The sequence below is a fragment of the Monodon monoceros genome, unplaced genomic scaffold (assembly GCF_005190385.1).
Source record: "Monodon monoceros isolate NGI ecotype Baffin Bay Population unplaced genomic scaffold, NGI_Narwhal_1 Super_Scaffold_13, whole genome shotgun sequence".
Lineage (NCBI taxonomy): Eukaryota > Metazoa > Chordata > Mammalia > Artiodactyla > Monodontidae > Monodon > Monodon monoceros.
This window is the reverse complement of record NW_021703769.1, coordinates 78644415-78667642: the sequence shown is the minus strand read 5'-3', so window position 1 is coordinate 78667642 and position 23228 is coordinate 78644415. Positions and strand designations below refer to the sequence as shown.

The 23228-nt window shown below is 47.8% G+C and overlaps 1 protein-coding gene across 6 annotated transcripts in view; it reads left to right on the top strand.

Annotated features, from left to right (window-relative positions):
- The window catches only part of CUX1 (cut like homeobox 1), a 372981-nt gene that overhangs the window by 157798 nt on the left and 191955 nt on the right, over positions 1-23228 (top strand). For all 6 annotated transcript variants that reach the window (XM_029219959.1, XM_029219960.1, XM_029219958.1 and 3 more), the window contains exon 3: positions 15204-15251. In XM_029219959.1, coding sequence (XP_029075792.1) covers positions 15204-15251 — 48 coding nt within the window. The remainder of the gene's footprint in view (positions 1-15203; positions 15252-23228) is intronic.

The following is a 23228-nucleotide window of genomic DNA, read 5'->3' as shown; positions in this document are numbered from 1 at the left end:
CCGAAGTGTACCCAGGCCAGGAAGCCCCCAGGGAGTCTCTTTGCTCTGGAAATTTTTGTTTCTCCTCAATTGCTAGGTTGGGGTAATCCCTTGGGAAGCCTCTGAGCATCTTTAAACATAAAGTCTGATTCCAAAGGTTTAAATTCCCTAGTTGCCACTGAGTCACATGTTTCTTAGGCTTGGTTTTCAGCCATATGATATAAATAATTCCATTTAGAAATTAAGAAATTATGGCCTGCATTTCATATGCAGTAGTATTTTCCAAAAAAGAAAATACATGAAAAAATTATAATATCCCTGTTTGGATCCCTTGTCTGTGGGGCTTTCTGGTTGCCTGGGGGTCGCTAGGAACCTCGTTCTGCTGCTAGAGCGCAGGACCCTGTGGCTGAAGGATCCTGCCTTTGTTTCCATGTGTGCGTTTGAGTGGGTGTCTGAAAAAGCATTTACAGTGTGCTCTGCATCTGCTAGTAGTTTTTCCCATCGTGCATTATTAATTATTCCTCTGAGCAGCTCTGTGAAGCGAGTAAATATTAGTAAACAATATGTACTGATTATTAAGCCAAGACAAAGGTATGTCTTTTCCATGCTGCTTAATTTTAGGTAAGCTAGTTGCACACAGGTGATGAATAAACTTGAAGTAAGGCCTTCGGGTGGGAAAACAAAGAAAACTGAGATCAGATCCGGGAAAGAGGGACTCTCCTGGTGGTCCAGTGGCTAAGACTCCGTGTTCCCAATGCAGGGGGCCCAGGTTCGACCCCTGGTCAGGGAACTAGATCCCACATGGCCGCTACTAAAGATCCCTCAGGCGGAAACGAAGGTCCCGCACGCCACAACTGAGATCTGATTTTTTTTTTAATTGAAATATGGTTGATTTACAATGTTGTGTTAATTTCTGCTGTACAGCAAAGTGATTCAGGTGTGTGTGTGTGTGTGTGTGTGTGTGTGTGTGTATATATATATTTAAATCTTTTTCCATTATGGTTTATCACAGAATATTGAATATAATCCCTTGTGCTTTACAGTAGGACCTTATTGTTTATCCATTCTGTATGAGATTTGATTTTAAACCTTCTCTTTCTCCGTCTCCCTGGTGAAATCTGTCCTTGTTTTATGATTTGCCTGCTGAGCCCAGGATCTGTGTGTGGGGTCTGTCTCTGCCCCTTTGGTGCTGGTTTGAGATGATGTTTTGTTTTGTTTTGTTTTGTTTTTCATGGTTCTGACTTTTATTCCTTTTTGAGTAAGTTTGGTAACATATATATATATATTTTTAACATCTTTATTGGTGCGATGATGTTTTAAGTGTCCCCATTATTGTCTGAGATCTGAGACTTTATCTTCTGATTTACAAAAAGTATGAATGTTCATTACAGAGATTTGCATTTAAAGAAGATAGTAATCAATCACCTGTAATCCAAGACATAAATGTTAGCGCTGATGCTTTAGATCTTTCTCATCTTTTTTGGTTCATAAATATTACATACGTTAAAACAATAGAGATTATGCTGTACATATCGTTTGTAGCATGGTTTTCCCGCAACCATAGTATCTTATATAATGAAAAAAATGTAAAGCATGTGGTGGACCAGTAGGTTTCCTGCTAATATTTATTGTACTTATAAAATTCTCCTTTGGAGAAATATGTCTAGTTGAGCTATGCATTAGCAGGTACCGTATTTATTTTCTTTGTGGGCTGAGCACAGGCTGAAATAATGCCTGGCTGTTTGCTTGGCCCTGTGGACAGCACCGTGTCTGGGGATTCTGCCACTGGGGAGCCACAGCGGGGGATAACCCCGTTGCTCTGTAAACCTTAAAGTCATCTTACTTTTTTGAACTATCACTCAACCCTCATCCTTAATTTTTAAAAGAATGCTTTCGAGGTTAAAAGGATATAATTTATTTTAAGCCGAAGAAGTGGAAAATAAGCCATAATCCCATCCATCTACTGTTTAACCCTCACGTAGTTCTCACCGTCCTTTTCCAAACACGTACAGATGTGCGTTTATCCATTTTTACAACGTGGGGGTCATACTGTAAACCCATCTTGCAGTTTATGGCTTCTTTTCCCCTCTTTCTCCCCATTTAACCCCTGATCATCCTCCAGATCTGGGCTCAGGCGCCCCTTCCTCCGTCCTGCAGGAAGTGCCTGCTGCCCCAGCCAGGTCGGCTTCATAAACGTACCCCCAGCGCCACGACCCTCCTCTTTACAGGGCTGACCGCGTGGAGTGCACTCCTGTGGGTGGTCAGTGACTAACGTCCCTCTCCCTGCTAAACAGGCGCCCCACGAGGTGCAGGGACCGGTTGGTTTCGCTCATGATTGAAGGAGCACCTGTAGCGGTGCCTGGGGGCCTATAACATCTACTTGACAAATATTTGTTGAACAGGTGGCAGTCGTGTGCCTTAGTCCGTGGTATCAGCCGTCCTTTGAAAAATAATTTTACTGACTACCTAATGGGCCGCTGTATTGCTTTACGAACGTTTATTTAATAAGTAACGCCCTACTGTTGGCATCTACATTATTTCTGGTTTTTCTCTCTTCCAAACACATGCTAAGCATTCTTATACATAGATCTCTGCCTACATCTCTGATCTTCCTGATGGATAAATTCCTAGAAGTAGAAGCACTAAACCGAAGGCTTAATCTGCGTTCTAATCCAAAATAGCTCGTTTGTCTAAATGTCAGCAGGGCCGAAGGTCCAGAGTAAACGACACGGTGCGGGTGTGCGGGGAAGTGAGAGTCACGCTTCCTGGTTCCTTCCGGAGGGTCCCAGGGTAAAAAGGCACTTCAGGCACGTCCCGTCTAGCACGTGGATCCCCTTTGCAGCAGGTCCCGTGAAGGGTCAGCTTGGCTGTGATTCTGGGAAGAGCATCTTTTGTTCACTCATTCGATCCACAAGTATTCACGAGTATCTCCTCTGGGCCTGGCACCATCAATGGTCCCAGGACTGGAGTCGGGGTGTGTAGGCCCCTCAACAGTCTACTGGGCATCTGTCTAGACTTGGTTCATCATTCGCACTAGGAGGTAAGCCCCAGGAGGGCAGGGACTGCAGTGAGCTCATTCACTGCACGGAGTAAATGCTCAAATGGTTTTATAATAGATTACGTGTATAATACGTGCGTCTTCTCTTTGACAAACTCAAAACCTATTGATGTGTAGATACATAAACAAATCACAGCAGTATTTTCATAGTTCTGAAATAAAACTCAAGGTTTAGACACGAGCATTTTTTTCAGAAAGGGACCTGGAAGAATATTTTGAAATCAGACCTAAAGGCAAATCAGACATAATTAGAGAATTAGAGGAACCTGAGGTGGCCTCCTTCCCGGCCCCACCACTGAACTCCTGGCCAACAAGAGTCCTGCAGGAAGTCTCTGCGCCACCGGCAGGCGTGATGCCATCTCAGGCCAGGAGAGCCAGGTGCCACGAGACGCAGGGGACGGTTCCAGGGCCCAGAGGTGGCTGGCTGGCCCAGCTGCTTCAAGGGACGCCAGCAAGTCATCAGTGGACCCACAGGCCTGACCTCTGGACAGCCACCAGTTCTCCACTCCGAGACTAAAACCTTAAAGCTGCTATTTCTCAGACATTTTGGTCTCTTAATATTGAGGGTTCCAGAGAGCGTTTGTGTCCGTGTGGATATCTATCAGTAGTGACCATGTTAGAGATGTGTTTAAAGCACGAGAAATCACAAGCACACGTGCCAGCACTTCAGGGTGATGACATCATCACACGTGACACAGTGTCTGGAAAACTCCACTGGGCATGTCTATGAGAATGAGAGTGGAAAAGGAAAACAACAAAAATAGTTCTGACCTCATGGACCCCTGGAAGGGTCTGAGGCATCCAGTGGTCCCAGACCCCAACGTTAGGGGCATTCGGGCTCTCCCGTACCACTGAGCTGCCGCCACGTGCTACCTTCAAACCAGAGCCTCTGTGCGTCTCGAACCTGTGTCCCAGGCACCATCCTCAGCCTTCATCACCTTAGGGCCAGGTTTGGGCATCACCCATCTGATAAACCTGCCACTTTTCATCGTCAAACGAGTCTCGCTAAAGAAGACCGCCACTGGCTGTCACCCAGGAGCTCAGCGGTCCTCTGCGCTGCCTGGCTCCTTGGGTGTCCATCCTCTGCCTGCGGATGCCCTTAGCTGGTCCTTGCCACTCAGCCCCAGGAACCCTCCGTTCAAGCCCTGCACGAGCTCCCCTCCGCTCAGCTCCACAGAGCCAGGCCTTCCCATTATGCAGTTTTATTAGGCACAGCGCTGAAGACACATCCATCAGTATTAGAGCCTTTCTGCCGAGATACAGAACATGTTTTAAATGGAGCAAAGAAATTTAAATGGGAAGAAATTATAGCATGAGTGAGTTTATCCCTTTCAAGGTAATCTTATTTAATAACCAAAAAACTCACAAAGATGTGCATTTTATCCAGCTGCAAAGGCGGCGTGGCAGGTTATATATTGTGGTAATTACATGTTTGGGGTTTCATTCATTCTTTCAACTCGATTTCTATTATCTCAGAAAAATCAAGCATTGTAGAAAAAGGACTATTCATTTATTTCATTGCCGGGTGGCCCATACACTGTAAAAATAGGTCAAGAACCATAATCTAAATTGACTGCTGATAAATAATTAAAGCTAATGGAATTTTCTCAAATCTGTGAACTACAGTCTTTGAGAAATTGCCAGGACATACTGTCTGCTGTTGTATAGAAAGATATTTTTTATTTAACACTTCAGCCTAAATGCCATTTAAAATTACTCTTTTCTGTCACAAAGACTGGAAGGAGTATGTGTTCCTCTCTAAAAGTAACCAGAAGTAGGGCGCTGCATTGATAGCTGCCTGGCCCATCTCCAGATGATGAGGCTGCGAAGCGAAGGTTTCAGGATCCTGGAACAAAGAGAAACTTCACTTTTCACTGAACTGCATTTTAAGTTGAGTTCTACCATGTGTGCATTATACAGTATACATTGTCTTGCCTGAAAAACTTCGTACCCGGTCTGTGCTCTTGTAGACACGATAAGGGGAGAATTCCAGCCATCTTCAGTGACATAAGTACCAAGAACTATCTTTCTTTTGTGGATAATTATGATTCCCTCATTGATGCCATTAGGACCTTATAAAAATACTCTTGACAAATATGCAGAGGTTATTTTTGGAAGAGATGGCTTATCAGTAAGAGAGCAGATTGGTATACTACAGTCAATAAGACTGGCCCTAGACAGGACACACTGGTAGGTTTTTCTTTATTCACAAGGATGATTCGGCCATCAGCAGGATATTTTAGAATCCCAGGGACATCAGAAGGAAGAATCAGTAGCTAGATGCTTTTGAACAATATGTCTTCAGCGTTTGGGCTCTAAGTTGTAGAAAGGGGGTCGTTTTCTGGTTTCAGTTTGATTAGATATCTTGGTTGAAAACAAAGTCACCAATTTGCTATTCTTACTCTTTAGCAGAGCTGCAGCTGTTAAACTGCAGTACTTACATCCAATGTTGTATTTACTGTGTTTTAACGTATTTATAAATGATGGACGCCGTTTCTGAAATTAAACTTTTTTGCACTTCTCTTTATGAAAACACTGTCTATGGAAATTTCTTGATTTAAAAAGAAATTATTCCATTCAAATGCTCCTATCTGGCATCTGTATAATCTCTGTATCTAGCGCCTAGAACCTTTATTCTGGGGTAGCCAAGGTCTCTGGGAGATGCAGTGGGTATTGTCCGTGGCCGTTTTGAGGACCCCATTGCTTTCTTCTTCTCTAGAACTTTGTTCCAACACGACTGAGGGCTTTTTAGGTGCTGCTCGTACAATGTGTCCAGAATGGGGAGCATGAGACCCTGGAGCGAGGACCCCAGCGAGGGCTGTGCCGAGATTTGTCACACAGGAGCGGGGAGAGTGGCACTTGGTCCAGAGAGAAGATTCGGGGCGCAGAGGAAGGTGCTGGAAAGACGTGAGCTGGGCCCTCAGATACCTGCAGGGCTCCCTCACCAGGCCCAGAAGAGGAAGGCTCAGCCATTCTTGGTCGCCTGCTCAACCCGGGGGTGTGGGGAACCGCTTCTCTGATCTCCCTAAGAAAATGCATTATTAAGCAAGTCAGTGACAGTGCAATCACTTCGAATCTGATCTTTTTTCTTTTTTTTTTTTTTTTTAAAGTGATTTATTTACCAACAAATTGCTACTAGCAATAACATCATTTGTGCTCAGGAGAGCTTCACTCTGAGCGTCAGCCTTTGGTAGGTGGTGCCTGGAGCCGGTATTTGAAAACTCCCGATTCCACAATGAGGCACAGTCTCGCACCAGGACCGTCCCAGGAGGGACAGAGTGGCCTTGGGAGGGTGAGCCGTGTGGCCAGGACACCACGGGTCCCCTACCTCGGGCAGGAGATTGGACCAGACGACCCTAGATTTCCAGGTTAACCTGATGAAGGAGACAGTTGACTAGTTGCTTGGATGTAATTTAAGAGCAGCAGTCCCTCACCCCAGTCTCGTAATTCTCTCCGGGCCTGTCCTATGTGATTGGTCAGCGGAAGGCTTCGCGGGTCTCAGAGTGAAATATAGTGTTTTGGAAACCTTTTGTATTTCAGACACACACAGGCCAAGGTGAAGAATACAATGAACCCCACGTCCCATCCTCCGTCTGTGATAATCACACGCCGATCAGCACACACTTGTGTCGTCCTCGTTCTCACCCGTTACCCCCCCCCCCATTCGATTATTTTGAAACAGAAACCATATTTCATCCACAAATGTTTCAGTAGGCGTCTCTAAAAGACGAGCCCCTTTTAAAAAACGCGGCTGCACTACCTAAAGTACAGGCCACGTCATTTAAAAACGAAAACAACTTGGGATCTGTTTTAACCGTAGTTCATTGTGTGGCCATATTTTATCGATTATAATACATACACGTTGACACATTTCACCGTCTTCAACATTAGAGCGAGGATGAAAATCAGTGACATCACAGTTGAATCAGCAGCATTTTTTCCCCTTGGGGTGGCGTGAAATAACAGTACCTCTTACACTCGACGGCATCAAACTCAGTGAAATAGGCTATGTTATGGAATGATTTTCTTTGAATAAACACCTAAAACCATTTTCCAGTCAGAATGTCCTTGTTTTGAGGCCTGAGTAACGAGGAGGGATTAGTGAATTCATTTGGAGATATTTTCAGCTCTGGGCGGGTTTGTAGCATGGGACCTCCTCATGCATAAGCATTTCCTAGGGTTTTAAATGCTGGACAGGCTTATATTTTTGCCTGGCCCCTGTCAACGGTTAAACTCCTTCCCCACCTGAACACAGTGAAGGAGATGTGAGCTAAGACCAGGAGAGGGGGGAGGCTAAGAGTTACCCTGGGCCAAGGTGGTTCTGAAACAGAAGCCGGAGGGATGAAGCCACTTCTGCGGATGCCGCAGGGTTGGGCCCCTAACGACTGCTGTACCCGCACCGGGGCAGGGATGCTGGCAGCCCTGCGGGAGCCACAAAGGAAAGCCTTTAACAGGTACCCTCCACGCTGCCCCCAGTGCTCTCCGGGAGACCCTGTTGTCACCGAAGAAAACAGGGCCCCACTCCTGGTCTGCCACAGAGGACAAGGTGCCACCGAGATGCAGTCAGACGGTCGGAGTCTTCAATGTAGGCAGAGTCGTTCCAGAGAAACACACCTGAGTTACAGAGAAGCAAAAGGGAAAGGGAAAAGGGCATTGTAAAACTAAGTAGAACATGTCGGGAAATCTGGACTTTAGGATCTTCTGGAAATAGAGATCATTTTATGGCTTGGAAGACGCATCCCCCCCCCCCCCCGAGCCATGTGGCTTGTCCCCCACCAGGAATTGAACCTGGGCCCCGGCAGTGAGAGTGCCAAGTCCTAACCACTGGACCGCCAGGGAGTTCCTGGAAGATGCATTTGTAATTCATAGCCTCTTTTTGTTTACACGTGAGGCCTGGCTATTCCCCTTCATCTGCTTGTCCTTCCAAACCTAAACAGCCATGTCCTGGGCACCGTTCTTTCCAAGACTCAGAGGTGGGCCCGGGTGGCCACCAGATTTGAATCCACGGTATGAGATTCTGTGATGCCGGCCCTGGCATCACGTGTCAGTGTGGATGGGAGAAGTGTCATGGGTGTTGGGAGTGCCAGGTCCCGAAGAGGGAACAGAGCCTTCCAGAGACCACCCAAGTGCTCAAAATGGGCAGAGAGTCAAAGATTCAGACCATCTGGGTTCAGAGACTGTGTGTCTTGTGTTACTCGCTGGCACCTCACAGGTGTGACTGCATACTGCGTGGTGATTTCATGATTTCATTTCTGTTTTGCTTTTAGATCAGAATGGTTTCTCCAGCAGTAGTCATTAGACAGCAGATTCCTCAATGGCACTTTACTGTTCAGTTTTCTGACCTAAAAAGTGAGTTGTGAATCAGTGGTTTGGAGACTAATGAAAATGCTTTTCACATAGAAGCACCTCTCGATAAACGTCGCTTATTACTTGCCACGTGCTCCAGGGAGAGAAGGTAGCAAATGCAGTACTCTGGTTTTGCCAACAGACATCCGATATTAATAATCTCAAGGGCATCGCTGTCTACGTTTTAAGATGTTTGCTGCTTTCTGCTCAGTAAATGATACAGAATTGAAGAAAATTTGAAACAGCACTGAAAAACCTGTTGCTGAATTAAGTGTGGTAATCCTACATTTAAGTTTCTTGACCTTGCGTTAATTTCCTAATTTTCATTCACGCCAGTGGGTTTTTTGTTTGTTTGTTTGTTTTAATTTATTTATTTTTGGCTGCGTTGGGTCTTTGTTGCTGTGCACGGGCTTTCTCTAGTTGCGGCAACTGGGGGCTTCTCTTTGTTGTGGTACGCGGGCTTCTCATTGCGATGGCTTCTCTTACTGTGGGGCATGGGCTCTAGGCATGCGGGCTTCAGTAGTTGTGGCTCACGGGCTCTAGAGCACAGGCTCCGTAGTTGTGGCTCAGGGGCTTAGTTGCTCTGCGGCGTGTGGGATCTTCCCAGACCAGGGCTTGAACCCATGTCCCCTGCAATGGCAGGCGGATTCTTAACCACTGCGCCACCAGGGTAGTCCCGCCAGTGGGGTTTTGATCGGCGTGGACCCCGTTTTCTTCAGTTTGCTGTTGCACAGAAGGGAACGTGGTCCCCTGCGATGACTGGGAGTGGTAACAGCCGTAGCTTTTGGTGCTGTTCAGAGAGCAAAAGAGCACCCTGTTCTAAAAGGACAATGCAGGGACGTCTCTGGAGGCACAGTGGTTAAGAATCCACCTGCCAATGCAGGGGACCATGGGTTCGAGCCCTGGTCCGGGAAGATCCCACATGCTGCGGAGCAACTAAGCCCATGCCCCACAACTCCTGAGCCCGTGAGCCACAACTACCGAAGCCTGCACGCCTAGAGCCTGTGCTCTGCAACAAGAGAAGCCACCACAATGAGAAGCCCACGCACCACCACGGAGAGTAGCCCCCGCTTGCCGCAACTAGAGAAAGCCCGCGCGCAGCAACAAAGACCCAATGCGGCCATTAATTAATTAATTAATTAGTTAATTAATAAAAAAGGACGGTGCAGCCTGTCATGTCCTCACTAACCAATGACGGAGCGGTCCACGGGTCAGAGGTCAGCATCCTTGGTTCTGGGTTCTTAGTTTGGTACTAAACCAGGTAATATTTGGAGGTAGCAGCATAAGATAAGGAATTTCTCAGAGTGCCCAAAATAAAATGGGAATGAGTGATTTTTTTAGCTGGTGACTCCAAGTACATCACTTTGTGTGTGTATGGGTGTGAATATTTAGGGCCTTTTTTCTCTCCAGCTGTCTTCAGATAGATGTGTGTGCTTGAGTACAAACACACACATCCAGCTTTAACATCTTAAGAGGTTATTTTAGCAGGCCTGCCGTGAGACGCGATTATGCCCAAAGACACGATTTTTTATACTGGGCTGGTTAAGACCGGGGCATCCGAGACCAGTTTACTTTATTTACTACCATTATGAGAGGCGTGGCTCTTCCACCATCCTGGAGTGGTCTAGAAATACTGTTGCCATCTGCTGAACTTCTCAAAGCTGGTGCTCTCGTGAGGCTGGCCCTGTGCAGTCTGGCGGGGCTTGGGGTGGACCCGGAGCGAGCCGAGTAAGAGGCACTCTTTTGTGGGCTGAGCGCCAGGGCTCCCGGGTGCCTGCCCCCAGGGCTGCACCTCCACTCCGGCTCTCCCTTCTCTTGTCTTCGCAGGGTCTCAAATGCCTCGGCCCCCTACCAGCTCTCACATTCCATGACCCCATCCAGCTTCACCGTTTCTCCTCCGAGTTTGGGCCCATTACAAGCCTTTTGAGTGCTCCGTGTGTGCCCCCCACAGTGCTGGTATCCAAGCTGATGGATTCCTTTACAAAATGTCCGTGTGGCGTGGGCCTTGGGGGAGAGCTCTGGGTTCACATCCTGACTCTTCCCGCTGTGCGACCTTGGACAAATCTCCTTCCCTTTCAGAGCCTCAGGCATCCCTGTCTGTGATGTGTGGGTACCAGTCCCTTTGGTTGGCAGAGTTATAGTGAAAAGCAAATGAACGTCCTGTATCTGAAGCCCCTCACTCAGACACTCGCCAAATGGGAACTGTCATTAACTTCCGCCCGCGACCCCCTTCCCCTTGGGGCTCCCCAACCCTGTCTCGCTTCTTCCTCCACCTCACACTCACTGCAGCCTCTTCCTCAGCCCCTCACACGTTGGTTTCCAGCGCTGCCTGGATGTTCGACCCAACGGTGTTCCCAGGCCAGGTGTCTGTGGCGACATTTGACACCAGTACCTTTTCCCTCCTGAAACTGCCTCTTTGCCCTTGTGTTCCCCCGACTCTCCTTCTCCGGATTCCGGCTCTTTCACCGCTCGCTGCCTCTGGCCGTCGGGGGGTGGGGGCTCGCCGGCCTTAACCGTCTCCCCCAGGAGACCCCTGATCCGTGAGCACATGGCTTGGCCCCGAGCTGCCCGACGTGGCGGCCACCGGCCATGTGCGGCTACGAGGGGCCACTTGACATGCAGCCAGTGCAAACGGAGAGGTGGGGGGGTGCGCCCCCGGTTTCAAAGACTTAATGCCAACAAAGAATGTACACTATCTCGTTAATAATTTTTATACTGGTTACATAGGAAGTGACAATATTTTGGGTATATTGGGTGAAGTGAAACTAAAATTGATTTCCTCTGTTTCTTTTTGCATTTCGAACAGAGCTATTGAACGTTGTCAGTCACACAGGTGGCTCGCACTCTGTCTGTGCTGGCAGCGCTGGCTTGGGAGATGGACCCCAGCCTTGAGGGCTCACATCCAGGCGGGGCAGTCTCTCACTTGCCCGGTTCTTAACACACTTTGAGAGATTGTTTGCTCTTTAATTTATTTGCTCACGCACCCATTCCGTGCCCTGGGAGTTCCCCCTCGGTGTGACCAGCCCGTTCTAGGCAGAGGCAACAGAGGTCTTTCTGCTGACCGGCCCCTGGCCTCAGAGGGTGCCTTGTGCACCAAGCCCAGGGCCGCCCTGCAGCCCTCCCTGCTGTGCGCTGTGGGGAGCAGACTGCGTGGGGGGCCTCTCCGGGACAAGGGCCCTGGCGTGACTACAGCCAGCTTCCGCAGTCCCCACCCTTCTGGATTTCAGGCCCCTCGGGCCTAGGTTTCCTCAGCAAAATATCCCCCGGCCCCGCATTGGATGCTGGAGTTTGGGGGGGGCGTGACCAAGACCCATCCCCTGCCCTCACGCGAGCCCCAGTCTGGAAGGAGGAGGGCACGTTCCTCACTCTGATCACAGCCCCCTTCACGGACTCGGGGTGAGAGGGGGCGGGAAGCGTATCCCATGCCTGACATCGGAGCCTGGCTGCTTCCGGTTCTGCAGTAGCCACTTCAGGTGTGTCGGAGGCCTCAGGGGTCCCCCTTTCAAGAGCCCGAGGGCCATCAGGTGCCACCAGCTGTCAGGTGGAGCAAGACAGGCCCTCAGCCCACGCCCAGGGCTCCCAGACCATCTGAGGCCTCCCTGGTAAGTCAAAGACCACCCGAAGCCCATGGCTTCCCACCCGCAGTTGGGAGGCAAGCATTGCGTAGAGGTTCTCATCCTTGACCTGTTCATGTCTTATTTTTAAATTCGATTAATATGAGTCTGTGGCCTTTTGAGGGGGAGATTCGCCACAGCCCCGTGCGAGCGAGGGCACGCACCGTTAACGCTCTGTACCCCCCACCTGTGGTCAGTGTGGACCCCGGGGATACCTGACACCTCATTCACGAGTCGCCTTCCTCACAGTCAGCCTTTTGGGAAATCAAACAGCAAACTCCATCCATCGTCTTGTGTTTGCAGTTTGTGACCAAAGTACCTCAGTGCAGCCATGCTGCCTGCTTGTCCCCTCCTGAGGGAGGCAAGGAGACTGGCCCACCCCCCTCAGAGTCCTGAGGGCTGTTTCCACCTTCACGTCCCCCCCCCCCCCGCCCCACACACACACAGAGAATCCAGGCCACGTCACCCCCTCCTGGGGACACAGTGAGCTCCCTGTGCGTAGACCTCCCGAGTAGTTACCTGCAGTGGCCGAGTTTCTCCCAAAGAAGCCAGGCTTATTCCTCGTGATGGAAACGTAGGCTTTACTGACCCTGCCTGGGGCCAGCCCGTAATCTTTCCTCCGTCACTCTTCACCCTTGGCAGCCTCTTGCCCCTCACTCTCCCTTTCGGTGTTCTGTCTTATCCTCTATGTTGCCGAAAAGCACAGTGGGCTAAATGTATTCGTTTCCTATTGCCGCTGTAACAAGCTACCAGACTTGGGTGGCCGAGAACAACAGAAGCTTGTCATCTGACAGCGCCAGAGGTCAGAGTCCAGGATGGGTTTTACCGGGCAGAGCTGCGTTCCTGTAGAGGCTCCAGGGGAGGCTCCAGCTTCTCAGGCCGCCTGCAAGCCTTGGCTTGTGCCCCCCGTTGTTCTGACCTCCGCTTCCATCTCACATCCCCTCTGACTCTCATCCCCCTCCTCCCTCTCATCAGGACCGTTGTGATTACATCAGGCCCACCTGGATACTCCAGGGTCATCTCCCCAACTCAGGGTCCCTAACCTAATCACATCTGCCAAGTTCCTTTTACCACGTAACCTAACAGAGTCACAGGGTCTGGGGATGAGAACATGGACATCTTTGGGGGCCGTTACCGTGCTCACCGCACATAGCCTTATTTATTTAAGAAGAGGCTGGCAAAGAGTTTGATTATTTTTTTGCCATGGAGTTTGGTGTAAAAATAGAGAAAATGACCCAATGGAGGAACAAAAGGACTTCTCCAAGGAAGTCACCTTTAAGGACGCAACCTATAGGAAAATGTGTAATCAAAGGGGAAACTATAATTCCTCTTGAGCAAATACTTTCACAGGTTACAATACAAATCAATGTGGGTTAATTATGTTTGGCAAAGAGCTTATGGTACAGCCCTGTCTGTTAGGTCACTCTGCAGCGGTGGAGATGTCCTGTGTCTTTGCGGTCCAGTGCCGTGGCCACCAGCCTCACGTGTCTACTGAGTACTTGAAATGTGGCTCCTGCAACTGAGAAGCTGAATATTTTAATTTAATCAAGTTACATTTGAACATAAAGAGCTGGTGACAACTGTATACAACAGCATGGGCTGGAACAAGGGAGCCTCACCTGGGTCTGTAGGTAGGCGTTAGGAAGCCCTCAGTAAAGTAATTTGCAGAGTTTTCTCCCAGAGGCGAAGGTCAATAGCTGTCCTCAGATTCTTAGAAGGGCTTCCTGACACCAAAATGTCACAGGCCCCTGTCCAGAGGGAAACCACAAAGAACAGTGGAGCCGTCGTTCTTCCTAACGCTGCAGAGCTGTGCGCTGTGGTCTCCAGCAGGATTCAGAGCGTGGGATGGAGGCCCCTTTCATTTGGGTGCTTGGCCAGAGGAACACAAAGGGCAGTTACCAAAGGAGCAGACGCCAGTGAGCCCGTGTGTACACACAGCTCAGCTCAGGGCCTGAGTAGGCCCAGGGCCGGAGCTACGTAGAGAGCTGCAGCGTTCCAGAGGCAGAGAGGCCAAGGATTCGTGTCCCCGAGCCCTCTCCTTGGCCCCTACAAAAATCCTACCTGTCTTCCCAGCTCAGATGCTGCCTCCTCTGCGACACTGCTCTTCATCTCTTTAACCTGAATTTATCCTTCCTCTTATGTTCTCCCACAGCACAGGGGTTCTTTTTCTGAAATAATGTTTTACTTTCTCCCCATGTTATGGTTGGATTGGTGCACCTTTACCAATACTAGTCGGTTTTACTTGGGCGTCTGCATCAGCCTCGGAGCTTCAAAAAAACGTAGATGCTTAGGCCTTGTGCCAGACCCGGTTCAGTAGATCGGGCTCAGTAAATACCTTCTATGCCCCAGCTCTCAGTAAAGGAGATGTTGCCTTATACGAGTCCTTTCAAAGTGGTTGAAGTATTTTCTCCGTTACTTCATTTTTTTTCCTATTTTTTAAAAGTTGAGATAGAGTTGACATGTAACGTTGTGCAAGTTTGAGGTGTACAACACGGTGGTTTGTACAACCATTTACGTATTACAGAATAATGGCCATAGTAGCATTAGCTCACACCTTTATCACGTCACATCGTTAGTATTCCTTTTATGCTGAGAACGGCTAAGGTCTAATCCCTTAGCAACTTTGCAGTTTATAACACAGTATTGTTGACTATAATCACCATGTTGTGCGTTAGTCAATTACTTCATTTTAAATAAGATAAAATGTTCGCAGGTTCTGAAACGGGTACTGGTGGCTTAGGATAAAATTTCCAGTGACTGTATCAGACGTGGATTCAAAATCCATGTATCTCCCATGAATCGTGCCCCAAGGTAGCAGCTAAAATGCAGGATGGTGACCGAAATCCACTTCAGATACAAGCAAATCAAACCCACCTTATAATATTTGACGGTATTCTAAGCAAATCGCCTTAGACTCACGCCAGCAAACACTTCAGTCCGCAGCACATTCAGAACGAGGTGTATGTAACCAGGACTCAGGCAGAATAAGGCTCAGTGGTGTTCTTAAGTGAGTTCATTTAAGCAGCGGGGCACAGTTGGCATTATTTACGTGTATGAGGGAGGGAACGGGACAGGAGAGGCACCGAGATTGCTTTATGTAATGGTAACCAGCACCGCATTCAAAGCTGTTTTTAGGAGACCTTAACGAATGTTTCCTTCTCTTTTCTTCTCCCATGGCTGCTTCCTGACCCACCTCCTCACCCCAGGATTTGCGCAAGCAGGTAGCGCCGCTGCTGAAGAGCTTCCAGGGGGAGGTAAGCGTTTATGTTTCTCTTGCATCCTGAGCCGCCTTCCTGTTCATCACGCTTTCTTTCTGTTCCCATAAAGTAAGTGCCACTGGCGGAAGGTGCTTGCTCGGAGGGAGCCTCCCCAGCTGCACCGACCCATCCACGTGCAGGTGACGGGCTCCTCAAAGTGAGGTTTCCACCGATTCCTCGATTAAAGCCCACGTGGGAGGGGAGGCGGGATTCGGGATGTCAGAAGCGGCGGAGGAATCCGGGGAGCAGTGGCCGGCGTATCGCACTTCCCACGGTGGATTGGGCTTGCTCAGACCCCAGCCTCGGAGCCCACAGACCTCCCCGAGCTCACTGGTCCCCTGAGCTGGATGGGGGCTGCAGCCACGAAGTCTCCCACGCAGAAAGGATGTGCTCCGTCAGTCTGGTGCCTTCCTGCACAGCCGTGGGGGAAAGAGGAACTTCACAGGCAGAAGCCACGGGGGGGAGTAGGTTTGGGCTCAGTATAAGGAACGTTTTCTCGTGGATCCTTCCAGAGAAGGGCCAGGCAAGGTGGCAGGCAGGCGGCCAGTCATCTGAGACCTGTGTGCCCTGAATGGTGTTCGTCCCAGGTTATGCGGGCAGTCTGGGTGGGTGACACGCCTGCTCCTTCTCTGCCGTTTGTGTAGACACTCGGTGAACTTCAGAAAACCAGAAATGATGTTAGTGTCGGGGGATTATTCGCTCTCCGCTTCTCCTGTAGGAACGATGACCTAGTAACAGCAGCGAGGGGGAGCAAGGCTGTTTTCAAGCCCTCTAAGGAACCCACGCCGGTGGGGCCTTAGACATTCCGTGTTCCTGCAGCTTCCCAACTCACAGAGAGCCCGGGAGGAGGGGCTGGACGCGGGGAAGTGAGGGGCTGCCATTTGGCCAACTCTTCAGCGCGCGGGTGACAGCAGAAGGTGCGGGATCCAAGGAGGCGGTGGAGGGCGGAGAGGCGATTCCCAGACGGCGAGGGTCGCACGTGAGGGCAGCAGCCGCAGTGAGGCTGGTGATGGCTGCAGATTTGAGAGCAGTGCAGGTGGGGCTCCTCTCTCCGTTTTACAATTTCCTGCCGCAGGAAGTCGTCCCCCGTGCCTGGCTCCCTAAGGCACAGAAGGACATCAGTAGCCCAGGTCTCGGAAGGACTTGAATTGCCCTTTCCTCAGAATTACATGTCCAAACCCTCATTTTCTGAGTAAAGCCATCACCTTACACCTGCCCACGTGTGATCTAAGCCCTTCTTCTACCTGTTCAGCGGCTTTTGTGAGACCCATCAGCTTAGTGTTTCTCTGGTTGAAATAGCTCAGGGTGCTCTTTCTGTTGGTTGCTTGTTTTTCATTCTTTCTGAAAATTTTCCAACCTACCTAAAAGTAGAAAGACTTGTATAACGAAGGGCCGAGCGCCCTTTACCCAGACTCCTCACCTGTCAGCGTTGTGCCACGTTTGCTCCCCTCCCCCCACCCCTTTGCTCAACATTTGGAAGTGAGTTGCAGCCAGCCGGCCACCCCACACCCTCAGTGGCATGGGCGTCTCCTAAAATTAAGGGCATTTCCACAAGTAACCCCGAGTAGCACACCTGGGAAAATAACACAAATTTCATAATATCTGATATTCTATCCAAAATCAAATTTCCTGTTACCCCTAAAATGTCTTTTATAACTGCTCTACATTGCATTTGAGGGATATATATATATATATATTTCTCTTTTAATATAGACACTCTCTCCACCCCCTCACCTTTGTTATTGTTACTGATTTTTTTTTTTAAAGAATCTAAGCCAGTTGTGTAGATTATCCCACATTCTGTTGGGGCGATAGGTTTACTTCTGGCAATATATATTAAATTTAAAATGCCTGTGAGACATCTAGGCTTCCTATTTGCCTGATTTTTTTTTTTAAGGCTATTTGAAAAGTAAATATTTTTATAGCACCGTTAATATCTACCAAGCTGCTGCTAATTGCTATATTTATGTTAAATAATGTGTGCTTTCCAATAAGCTGATTTGAGCAGAGGGGGCTAAATCCTGCTCGTTTCTGAAGACTGAGCTCGCATAGCAGCGGGTAACTGCACGTAGGGACCACGAGTGCAGGGATGACCAGGGGCAGCGTGTCCTGATGCTTAGATGGGGCGGGACCCGTTGTTTTTCTAAAAAGCCACCTTCCCTGGTGACCAGAGGCTCATTCTCGTACCCGTCACTCGAGTGTCTGCCGCTGCAGTTTTATTTATCAGATATATTCTTTGAGCTCATCCCAGTGTGCTTGAGTGCCCCTAGTGGAAAGTACCGTGTTAGTGAAAAGGTAGTCTTCGCCTCAGAATTTGTACAGATTTCTTCCTTACTTGAGATCCCCAAAAGAAAAAAACAAAACAAAAGAAAAGGAAAGTTTTCGGACAGCGAGAAATTCACAGACAGAGGCCTTTAGAGTTCCTGCGTGAAGACTTCTTTAATGTGTGTCATAACGTCACGGGAAACGCTAGCCGGGCCAGGGTGCCGTTTACGCCCTTAGGTGTTTTCTCATGGTCCTCGGTGTAAATCCAGACGCCCTCCTGCCTGTGGTTTGTGGGGCCCACGTGGTTCACTAACTGCTCACCTCTCTAGGGTCCGCTCACTCCTTCCTCCTGTGCCAGCATACATGGCCATCCTGAGTCTCTGCCAGGTCCTTGTGCACTGGGCGTCCTCACTGGCCCCCAGGCCTTTGCACGGCTGACCTGCTTCCTGAAACGTTCCTCTTCCTTCCTCTTTACCTGGCTCACTTCCTCAAGGAAGGTCTTCCCTGAGCCCCAAAGGATGGGCCAGGTACCCCCCCATCGTGTGCTCCGAGCTATTTGTGATACATTTGTCATCATACCCGAGAGCCACCTGTCACTTTTTCTCGGTTCTCCTTTTGTCTGTAAAATGTGTGAAGGCAGCCACTGTATGTTGTTCTGTTGGCCCTTGTGTTCCCAGCACCCGACGCAGCAAGTGAGAAGCAAAAAGTATTTGGGCTCTCAAAGTGGTTATTGATAAATGATGGAACAGCCAGGTTCCCCGGGGGGCAGTTTTTAAAACACTTTGCCTCTCTCCTTCCTTCAGGATCTGTTGCTGTTCGTAAGGTGAGAGGGACCCTGGAAGGCATGCTCGGGAAATACCTTTAGAAGAAACTAGTAAATAACGATTTGTTGTCCTTGGTTGAAAGGTTTGGGATCATACAGTCGTAATGGTTATTCATAATTGTTATTGCAAAGTCATCAAGTTTAACTCTTACACCCAGCCAGCTGATGGGCGAGGCAGAGGTGGGGAGGGTCAGTCCAATTTAAGGTTTATTTTAGTCCAGTAATCAGGCAGTCCCTTCAGTGAAGTGACAGTCACACTGTCTAGGAAAACGCTAAAGTCTTCCAAATTGCCTCCCCCGCTCCTAGCTCCTCTCCCTGAGAAGGGTCCTCGTACAGAGGTTGAGGGGGTGAGGAGTTGGCTTAGGCCCTACTTCTCTTGGCTGTAGGGGAGCTGCATATTTAACCCAAGTGTCCTCAGGGAGGAAAATCCTCTTAAGAAATAACTTAGTTGCTTATATTAGAGGGGAAATAAAAGACTAAAAATCCATGAGGCTTAGCATCCAGCTTAAAAAGTTATAAAAGTGTGATAGAATAAGTTCAAAGAAAAGAGGAGGAAGTAAATAAAAAGTGCAGTAATAGTATATAAATTCAACTGAATGAAAAAGAAAAGGAAGACCCAAGAAAGAAATAGCCCAAAAGCTGGTTCTTTGAAAGAAGTACTACAGTAGACAAACACCTTCCTAAATCAAGGGGAAAAAAGGTTAGGAAGGAAAACAGGATAACTTTGCAGCTGCAGTAGAGATTAAAAAGATAGTATGGGAATACTATAAACAATTTTATGCCAATAAATGTTAAAACCCAGGCAAAATGGACAAATTTCTGGTATGCTCTGATGTACCCAAGCTGATTAAAGAAGTAGAAAACCTGAATAGCCTTATAACTATTGCAGAAATATTTCCACAAGGTCTAGACAGTTTTATGGGAGAGTCCTATCAGCCATTCATGAAACAGATAGTCCTCTTCTTTTGCAAATTGGGAAAATTTCTTTTCCTTCAGAAAACAGAAAAAGAGAACACTTCCTAACTCATTTTATGAAGCTAATGTAACCTTCATACCAAAACCAGACAAGAACAGTATAAGAAAAGAAAATTAAAATCTGTCTTGTTTATGAATAGATATGCAAAAGTCTTTAAAAAAGGTATCAATAAATTGACTCCATCAAGCTCCGTGTATCCCAAGAATGTTGTGTGGTTTAACAGAAAAAATTAGTTGATGCAAGTTAGTAATAATCATTCTCAGATTAAAAAGGAAAAATCTCAAAAGTTACAGGAAAAGAATTTGGTAAATTTCAACATTCATTCACGATTTAAAAAAAACTACCAGCAAACCAGGAATAGAGGGGAAATTTGTTAACCTGGGAAAAGGCATTTATCAAAAACCTACATCAGCCATCATACTCAGTGATGTTAAAAACATTCCCTATGAAATCAGGAACAAGACAAAAATGCCTACTGTTGCCACTTTTATTTAACATTGTACTGGAAGTCTTGGAAGACTAGTCTTCATGGAAGACTAGAAAAAGAAATAAAGTACAAGTATTAGAGCAGAAGAAATAAAACTGTCATTTTTCAAGTGAGCCTCGATGATTTAACAAGGTTACTAGATACAAAATCAATATAAAAAAGTAATTGCATATCTCTACATCAGTAGCAAACTGAAAAAGGATACCACTGCAGATAGCAACAAAAAAATAAAGGATACCTAGAAGTAAATATGACAACACATAGGAACTCATTCTGGAGAAAAGTATAACATTCTTATTGAACAATATTAAAGAAGAGTTAAATGGAGAAAGTCAAGGTGTTCAAGGAAAGAAATTCCCCCTACTGTATTATTAAAGACATCAATTTTCCCCAAATTGATGATAGAGCGAGTCATTGTAGTTTCAATCAAAATTCTAACAGTATTTTTCATGAAACTTGAAAAGCTGATTCCAGAATTTATATGCAAGAGCAAATGGTCAATAATGACAAAGATAATAGTAAATAAGACAGAGAATTTGCCCAACCAGATTATCAAAGCTACAGTAATTGGCACAGGGACAGATAAATACACCAGTGGGACGTAGTAAAGAAATCAGGAACTGACCTGTGCATATACAGAAGCCAAATATATTGCAAACATGGCATTGCAGATCAGTGAGGAAAGCGTGGACTCTTCAATAAATGGTCTCCTGACCATTGGTTATCCTTATGGAATTAAGTGAAATTAGATCCCTACCTCACACCATATGCAAACACAAATTACAGGTAAAGACTTAAGGTAAAACTTTCAACCTTTCAGAAGAAAATATAGAATATGATGACTTTGGGTTGGGTAGGATTTCTTAAACAGGAAACCATAAAGGAAGACATTGTTACATTCAACTACATTAAAATTTTAAAGTAATAGCTTTCTTTTTCTCATGGAAAGACAGCCTAGATGAAGTGAAAGGCCAGCCCAGTGCTGCTAGCTCAGTTTCACCTTTATGAACTAGGAAAGGGCGCCACCTCCCTCAAGACATTTTCCTTATCTGTTGGAAACTTATCATAATAAAGATTCAAACCTATCTGAACGTTTTTTCATAATAAAGATCAAATGCCCCTGATGTGAATGTTGCCCCCTTGGACCATACTGTGAACCCATCATACATGGGGTAGTTGCCATACACATAGCCGACAAAGGATTAGTATTCAGGAATTTTTTTTTTTTAACTTTTGCCTATTAATAAGAAAAAAAACATACATCCCAATAGGAAAATGGGCAAAACCATGAACAGCGTTCTCAGAAGAGAAAATCAGAATGGTCAGTACACATATGAAGAGATGCTCAACCACATAATCAAGGAAACGCGAATTAAAATAATCTAAATGCACCTTATGCATATCTACCAGGCTGGCCAAAATTCAAAAGTCAAGATAAGTGCATAAACGGGTGCAACCTTTTTGAAAACCTATCTGGCATCAGATTCTCCAGCTGAAGAAGTACGTATACTTTGACAGAGCATTTCCACTCCCAGACATACACCCTAAATGAACTTAAACATGGGCCCCAGGAAACAAGGTCAGGAATGTTTGCAAATGATAAACAAGTGGAAACAACCCGCTTTCCATCAGCAGTAGGAAGAATAAGTGAAGAATGATGTAGTCATACGGTGGAATACAACGCAGCAGGGGAAAGTGAACGAAATGCAAAATGGTGCAATACTGAGCTGATACGGTTTAAGATACATTTGTATTGTTATATAATAGAAGCATAACGAACAGGCTAAACAGGAAATCCAGAACAGAGGTTGCCGCGTACAGGCACAAAGGTGGTTTCAAAGGCGATGGGAATGTTGTCACTCACAGGGGTTCATTTTGTGATTTATAATTTACGTACTCTTTTGTAAGTATGAACTACTTCTTTCCAAAAGAGAGAATCGTGCTTACAAGGCAGTAGCTACATAATTCTATTTTTGCATGTCAGAAGCTGAGTATTATTTTCTCCCATCTCTTTGCATTTTTCTTCTGTGATAAAGCACGTTTGTGAAGCTGTTCAAAATGGCATTTGTGGGACAGTTAGCAAGCGCTGTGCTCAGTGCTTCTCAGGCATGCGCTGCCCGGTCTTCGCCATCCCGGAAAGGAGCCGCTGCTTTGACCTTCCTGCCAGCGGATCTCCAAAGCTGTATCCATCTCTCCTGTTGGCTCCCTCTGTGGGAAGACGTGCCCCTTCCTCAGACACTGGTTCCCCCACCACCCCGGGGCTTGGAGCCCAGCTCCTGCTTTCTCAGGAACCACAGTCCCGCAGGGACCCCCTCCTGTGTCTTCAGTCTCTGCTAGTTCCTGGAGTGTTCTTGGCAGCATTCCTACAGTGGAGGTGGGGAGGGAGACAGACTCCTTTCTCCCCCAGGCGCTCGGCCAAGCGTCTCCAGAGAGCCGTCCGTCCATCCTGTGCGTATACCCACCACTGTCTGGCGTCCACACTGCTCTTCCTTGACCCTTTAAGTCCTCAGCTCTCTTACTCCAGTGACATTCAGCCCACCTGACCCTCTCGTGATAACCTCTTCTTTTGATATCCCGTGATGCTGTGCCCGCTGAGTTTTCTGTTCACTTCTCTGCCTATTGATTTTTAGCCTCCTTGGGCTGTTCCTCCTTTTCCCTTCAGACCTCTGAAGAACAGCCTTCTTTGCTGTATCATCTCTCAGGATCTGCCTGCGGGAAACTCAGGTTTCTCTCTCTAACTCGGTCTTCTCTTTGGAGTCCCGGCTCCTTCGAGAATGCCTGTGTGACATGACCCCGCCGTTTTCCGCAGGAAAGCCTTCTTAACCCACAGCCCCCCTCCCCTTCTCTGGCTTCCGTGCCTGCTGAAATTCCCTGCTCCTCCGACCTTCACCTTCTTGGGCATAACGCCCCAGGGGGCCCGGCCGCCTCAGGTGGAAATCCAGGCCTCCTCTCTCCCGTGCCCCCACCTCCTCCATCCCATCTCCAGAGTGCACCGTCGCCGTCTCCCACATGCTTGTCCAGTGCCGTGTCGTGTGTCACCGAGACCAGAGGTTCCCTAGCTGGTCTCTGCTCCCCCTCTTACCCGCCCTCCCCCCCCCTCCTCTGTGCAGCAGCAAGGATTGGGGCCTTCGGGATGCCCTGGCCTGGCCGCTGCCTGCCTCCCAGCCCGAGCTGTTCCCCCAACTCCCCGACTGGCCCTCTCCTACTCATCCTGTAGGGCTCGCCTCAGGTGTCACCCCTCACAGAGGTGTCCTCTGATGGTCAGTCCAAACTGAGGCCCCTTTATTTCTCTTGTAGCAAGTTGTTCCGTTCAGAGTGCCTTCCTCTGTGCATGTGAGTTTCCACGTCCGCCACCCTCTCTAGATTTTCCGTCTGTGTTGGCCTCCTCTCTATACCTAGGCCTGGCCCCGTTGAGCATGCGGT